A 7,541-nucleotide genomic window follows, 5' to 3' on the forward strand; every position below is an offset into this window, starting at 1 on the left:
AATTATTTATTCAAAATAAATGCAACAAGTTGTTTGATTTTTTATTGTTTTGATAGGAATTCTGACATTACAAGCCAAACAGGTAGATCTCTATACTTGCAATTTTTTCAAAGTTGACCTACCTTCTCTTCATTGTACCATGAAATTAATGATATAATAAATCTTGGGGAGAAAAACAATAATTTCTTCTATTAAAACCAACATAAAATTTTTTGAAGAAAGGAATTATATTGATATGAATTACGAATCGTGCCGTATGAGCGGGTTAATTCGAGTACTTAATTCTGAGAGCGAACAACATGATTAAAGTGTAATGAGAACATGGCATTATACGACGTCAATCAAATGCCAATGTTACAAATGTCGATAATTTTTCATTCAACATTTTCAACTCCAAAATCTGTTGGACAGTTCGTTGTCCCAGCTGTTGTGTCGAGGCGACTACCTGCAGTCGAGGTGACTACCATGGTTTTATATTCGTTTGACCATGGCAGAAATTTCCCAGTGCTTAACGATTTGTTAAATGTCGATACATGAATCTGTGTTTGTAATCAGCCGATTAGTAAAAAATCGATTTGTAGGTCCCTAGTGTCTTTTGTTCCCTTGAAAAATAAAAAATTATTAATTTGATCAATTTTCGTTTATAACGTTGTCGACAAATTCTCAAAGAGAAAAGAAAAGCAATACCATATTTGGCAAAAAGTGAGAGCGAGTTTGTGCAAAGACAAGCCTATTAGACAAATAGAAATGGCCTTAACGGTTGGACAACTTATTATGGATGCCCAGAGAATGGCGAGTCGTGTAAAAGAATTGGACGCCCTAAGTAACGCCCTACTTGTTGAGGCCGAAGGCAATAACCGTTATGTGGAAAGTTTACGTCAGTACCAAGACGAGGTGGATTCTTTGAATCGCATTGCAAACAATAAGACCAACGTAGAAATGGTCAATCGCATTCAACAGCAAAATGCCAACAGCTCAGAAATTCTCAAGGAGAACCGTGAACTTAAAGTGTGCATCGAGGATTACGAAAGAGCAATGGATTTGATAATGCAAAAATATCGAGAACACACAAGCAGCAAAGTATTGGAAAGTAAGCTTAATTTCAAAGAAGTATACAACGAAAAACTTTGGAAAATTATACGCGATCAGAGGGAAAAGATTAATGAAATGGCTGCGGTTATGCAGAAAGCTGCTTCAATAGATGATGATTGTGACTTGGAACTGATAACCCGCTTGCGTTTAGAAAACAAGACCTTGCGAGAATTGCTACAAATCTCAAAGCAATTTGGAACGTTTAGTCGACCCATACGTTTTAATGAACACTTGTTGGAAGAAAAGGGCGTGCAAACTGATTACAGCGCTGATGATTCAGCCGACGAACTTTCCCTGTCTGGAGCTTCAATCGAAAATGCAAATAACAACTCGGTCATCCAACTGGACACTAGATCAACTTCGCCGAATTTGGCCACGAACTGCTCAAATACAGAAAATTTACCAACCGACAATGCGGCATTGCTCAATTCACATGGAATTGGCGATGTGGGTGAGAATAATAATTTAACGCCTGCCGCGGATTCCCTAAATGCGTCAACTGCAACGTCTGCCGCTGGATCTGCTTCCAGTGTGACATCAACAGCGCCCACTGCTGAGGAGAATAAAGCGCCAGCGCCCACTAATACCATTGACCATAATAATCCGAACGCTTCTGTCGGTATAGAAACAACAATCAGTACTACCAACACCATAACCAAAACTCATCCCTCAAATTCTAATAGCTTGACCACTGCCAGTGCAACATGATGTTGTGTGTCCAGCAATTAAATTATATTCTTGGATAGCACTTGATTAATCAACTAGCATTATTAATCCAATATAATTGTTGAAATATTTAAGTCTCTTTTATTGTCAACATCCGATTATTACTTTAGAACTGTGTGCAACCTAAACTATCATAAATCAGCACGTCCGGCCCCCATTACTTGTAAACTCAAAGGAATATTATATTTAAAGGAAGATTTACAAATAATTTTTATACTCAATCTAATTGTTTTTTAAACAAAGAATCATTCACTCAACACTCTCTTTAACCAATCTAAGCCACCTTTCCATTTTGTACACTCGTCTCACGCCATTAACAATTCCCACATCATCACCACCATATAGGTATATAACGTCTACAAATACACATTTTCCATTTATTTAATTTAATAAAGCGAATCCAACCAACATTGATATTGACGGATTATGTACATACAAATAGGTATATGTGTGTGTATGTGAAAAGCTATAAATACTAGAGAAGGCAAGACGGCAGCACTGTTGACAGGCGCCGGATAGGTTCTCCATAATTTCCAGTCCGCCCTCTGTTTCTGGAGTGGAACTCAAAAGTCAAACTTTAATTAATTACAAAATTTATAAAAAAATGTAATATTAGAGGTACACAGACAGCATTGAATTACGTGCAAATGTTCATTGTAATGAATAATTGAAACAACAATTGCATTTGCAAGCAGTTGAGAGCATTACCAACAACATTCTTATATCACAAACATAGATAAACCTAAGAATGTATGTACTATATTTAAAAGAAAATAAATCCATATATACATTATATACTAAATATTCCGGATTTTATTTGTAAATCGTAGTGGGCATATTTACCTACTACCTCTATTTCTGCTAAACCTTTATGTTTGGAAACAGAGGTTGTAAGTGAATTTCCCGACTAAAATATTTTTAAATGTGCATCACAGAAGAAGTGCTATGAAAAATGAGAGTGGTTATAAAACTAAGTTTGAACAGGCCGAATATAAAATTGTAAAAAACTTAAATCTCAATATTTCGTGAAAGGTAACCCATCCATTTTTACAAAAAATGCAAATTTTATAGAAATTTACTAATATTTGTTATAGTAAACGAGTTCTTGATTCGAGCAAGTTGAGTTTATTGCTCGGATTGACCTGAAACCACACAGGTAGGTATTTGTAACCTGATTGCGGCAATGTAATTTTTTTGTGGGGGGAATACCCGGTTACACGGTTATTCGACTAGAAAGTTCCGGTTTTTATCCGGTTCTACGTAACCGATATCTATAAAATTGGTATCATTTGAAAGCTTGAAATATCCATAAAAACTCGAAAATGGACCCATTAAAGGGTATTATAATCTACGCGCTATATTATAGCCAACACTATACAAAATGGTATCATATGTGTTGATATATTTGTAGTTCCAAAGATATGAGTGATAGAAGCCATTAAATTGTAATTTTCTCCAGTCAAATGATTAAATTGGAGTTTTCAGTCAAATGTATCTAACCTTTATAGTATTTTTAAGCAAGCGGCCTTTGGCCGTGGCTTGAGATTTTCTCCTCTGGGGTATGTCCAACAACGGCTACGCGAGCTATAGTTTTTCTAAACATTGTAATCTTTGTAAGTAACCGGCCTGCGGCCGGGCCTAGGATATCTTCTCTGGGGTAGGTCCAACACCGGCTACGCAATCCATAATTTTCTAAACTTTTATAAGTAAAACACCCTTTATTCTTTAAAAACTATTTATAATTTTTTATTAAATTCACTTTAATTTCTTAAAAGTGAATTACAAATTATATTAACAAATAACAAAAAAACTCAAAATTAAAATTAAATTAAGCTTAAATTAAGAATAAGAAAAAATAATAACAAATTTAAACAAATAAATTTAATTTTTAATAAATGAGCCTTCTTTTTTTGGGTGGTGCGTCCTCATCCTCGGAGCTATCGGACTACTCAGAAACACTCACCTCCAATACTATAGAGGGTTCCGATAAATCCATTTGGAATTCCTGCCTTTGCTGTTCAACTTTAGTGTTTGTGGGGTCGTAAAGTGTTCCAGCAAACCGCAGGAATTCCTCAAATGGATTTTTAATAATATAATATTACCTTCCAAAAATCGGAAATAATAACAGAACCGGTTCTTATATACTTTTTAATGAGGGGCAGCAAGATTTGTTTCGAGCGGCCTTCAACGCCTTGTTTCACGTTCAACACCGCCGAAAACCCATTGCACCTCAACAGCATGGCCACGGTGAAACTTCCTCCTTCTTTCCAATTTTGGATTTGTCGTGAGAGGGCCGGCCCTCTCAATCCACATAAAACTAAAGACAATTATTTGGCAAATAGAGTGATGAGAATTATCAAAAAACGTTCCTTTTCGTAAGGATCTCCCTGTTCGACGGCCACGAAGCTTCTTTTGACACCTAAAAATAAATATAATTAGACACATGAAATATATAAAACTAGCTGGCCCGGTCCGCGTTGCCGGCCAGTAGTTTTTGTCTATTATGCATATTTGTCAAATCATAATTATTCACAGATATGACTGATATAAGTGTTCCCGTACTGGTCGATTAAAAGTGTTTTAAAATACCTGTACCCATATTTAAGCCGTGGGCTTCAAAGGTGTGGATGTGCTATACAAATCTATTAAAAAGTATATATCAATCTTATCCCCATGTAAAGGATCGAATTAATTTTTAGTATGATAAAAATCGTAGCAAAATTTTCCAGTCAAATGAGCAGTAATTTGGAATTTGCTGTATTTTGTACACCTCATAATTGAGCGCTGAATGAATTAAGAATAGCCAAAGTTAAATAGAGACCAAATCAAAAATTTAACAGAACAACATAGCATGTCAAACTGAAAAAAATTTCGCGTGATTTAAATGAGTAAAAATAGTTTTATCCACCATATTATCATATAGATGTATATCCCAAATCTACGTTTCCAACCAATATTTTCTTGAGAGTTACAAATTCAATAGAATACAAAATTTTCTTTTCTGACCCCACATTATATGTGAAAGTGGACTTGGGGATACTCCAATGTGGGAACTTTACTTAAATAAATTCCTATGTGGCAATTATCTGTATGATGGTTCCCTAACCCCATAGAGACAAAGATGCCAAATAAGGGCCAAGCAATGAAAAAAGTGGCCAAGACCCCAAAAATAGCTTAAATCATATGATGATTAATAAATATGAAATTGGGATGTACCCTTATCGTGAGTTATGATCGATATCATGACCTGCAAAAGTGATTTAAGGTATCTTGAATGTTTGTGAAGAATTTCTGGAAGGATAGAAATCCTTTTCTTACTAAGAGTCTCATTCGCTCTACTATTTTCCGTCCTTTATATTTGGTATTTTACTGATTGTACTCCCAAAGAATTTTGCATTTTGAGCTCTCATTGGACGGATTATTGTCACATGAAAGAACCACGATGTCGGCCATATAGTTGAAAGGTAGATGTCAGTTAACATCGTATTTCGCACTTATTTCAGTTTTTTGTTGAAAAATTGTATATAGTGAAAAATTATTCTTTATTTTGTTCACAAAAAAATCCACTGAATTCAATATGATAATACAAATTAAAAAAAAAAAAAATGCAAAAGAAGAATAACAAATTGAAAAAATCTTCAACTTGTTCGGTGATTTATTACAGCAAATGTTTAAAGACCCTTACTATTATTTTAAAATTAGATTCCACTGAAAATCTTTTCGATTTTTTTCCCGATTTGAGAATTTTTGCAATGAGATCTCTTTTTCGTGATTTTTTAGCGAATTTGAAAAAGTAATTATCTTTTAATTAATAATTATCTTTCTTTTGGTGTGACCGCGTTAAATTATTTCGATATCATCTATTCCGTTTCGCCACCATATAATTCGGTATTACACTTCCATGTAACCCGCCATCAATTTCAGTTCTCAAGAAATCAAGTCAATTAAATAAACTGGTTTTAATATTCGAATTCAAAAATAAAATATAAAAAACACTACAAATGTACATTAGAAAAAAGCCAGGCAAAATAGAAAAAAATCATGCAAAATAAAACATTACTATTGTACATTTGAAAAGTCAAAATGAAAATGTTAATATATCACATTTTTACGCGATTTTTTTGGATATTATCCTTTTCGGAGAGGAGACAACTCCGAATTTGTGTGGATCGTTAAAATCAGTCCAGCGGTTCTTAAGTTATAAGCGTAGTAACTAACACAACTTACATTTATATATATATATAGATATGATTTACCTACCTCCAAATCCACCCATCACAACAATCAACATAAGGACACAAATCCATGCAAATCCTCGATTGCATTTTAACGCACCAACATTGGGAATTAATCCCCACTTTTGCAGTTGGCGAAGGGCACCTTCCGACATCCAGTGCGTTGAAAATAAAAAATTTCGTATATTTCGAATAGTTCGACTCGTTCCATTGTAAAGCAAAATTTAATTAAAAACTAAATAATTTTTAGCGGTACTTTTTAGGTATTCCCTTTCCACTCACATTCGTAGAAATTCTTTGCATCTTGATTCCCTTTCTATTTAATTTCGTGAAAAGGAATGCAAAAAATGCCGTTAAATTAAAAGTAGTTTTTAGTCAACACCGAATTAAAAACAAAGCCGATTAACAAGATCGTTAAATCCGACACAAAACTTGGCTTCACTTGAACTGCTTTCATAAGTAACGACTTTAAAAGTCAATATCTTCGGAACTACAAAAGATATCAACACACCATTTTGGAAAGGCAATAGTGTTGGGTCCATTTTCAAATTTTTATTAGTTTTTCAAAAAGTACTCATACTAAAATACCAATTTTCGTGAATTTCTCCGAAAACGGTTCCAGTAACCCCATCATAGGACCACTTGTTGGAAATCACATTGTCGTAATCAGGTTACAAATACCTACCTGCGGTAAAAATTACAGGTCAATCCGAGCATAGCCCCTAAACTCTACTTAAGCCTTTTGCATAATTTTAGGTGTTTTTATAACTTTGCTGGTAGAGGATTCAAACACAGGTTATATTCCGGAATTGTAGAATTTATTAGGTCCGTTACGATAAATTCCGAATTTAACTAGAGCCACGAATTTAACAGAGAAAATAACATAGCTATGTTAACTTAACAGAGCTACATAAAAATTGTTTTTTCCTTAATATTTTTGATTTTTAATTACTTATCGTAAAAAAACACTAATAAAATGCATTATATAATCATAATTAAATTATATTCCAAAGATCGTAAGGCAACATACACCTATTAACTCGTAGCACAATACTATGTGCCAGGACAAGTTTACACCAAACTGTGCCTTCCAGGACAATTCTGCCGGCACAATATGGGTATCTACGGAAAGCTTATGAAGTCTACTATCCATTGGCATTAACAAAATTATAGGAAGGTCCGGCCAGTTCCGAGGTATATGGTAATTTCTGGAGGTATCCTTGGAACAGGATAACTCCATTGGCCAATATGCCTTCCAGAACAATTCTGCCGGTACAATGTGGGTACCTACGGAAAGCTTATAAAGTCTACTATCGATTGGCATTAACAAAATTATAGGAAGGTTCGGCCAGTTCCGAGGTATATGGTCATTTCTGGAGGTATCCTTGGAACAGGATAACTCCATTGGCCAATATACCTTCCAGAACAATTCTGCCGGCACAACATGGGTATCTACGGAAAGCTTATGAAGTCTACTATCCATTGGCA

At 34.5% G+C, this 7,541-nt stretch overlaps 1 protein-coding gene across 1 annotated transcript; it reads left to right on the forward strand.

Moving 5' to 3' along the window:
* Nucleotides 1-443: 443 nt before the first annotated feature.
* On the forward strand, nt 444-2,620 carry LOC101901693 (FGFR1 oncogene partner 2 homolog). The gene has a single exon (XM_005183037.4). It carries the CDS (start codon nt 748-750, stop codon nt 1,798-1,800), a length of 1,053 nt encoding a protein of 350 aa, XP_005183094.1. The 5' UTR covers nt 444-747; the 3' UTR covers nt 1,801-2,620.
* Nucleotides 2,621-7,541: the final 4,921 nt, after the last annotated feature.

Source organism: Musca domestica, unplaced genomic scaffold (genome assembly GCF_030504385.1).
Source record: "Musca domestica strain aabys unplaced genomic scaffold, Musca_domestica.polishedcontigs.V.1.1 186, whole genome shotgun sequence".
In the NCBI taxonomy this organism is placed as follows: Eukaryota; Metazoa; Arthropoda; class Insecta; order Diptera; family Muscidae; genus Musca; species Musca domestica.

Bases quoted from the DNA above. Each gene is read 5' to 3' on its own strand.
- LOC101901693 (XM_005183037.4), top strand. From the start codon at position 748: ATGGCCTTAACGGTTGGACAACTTATTATGGATGCCCAGAGAATGGCG.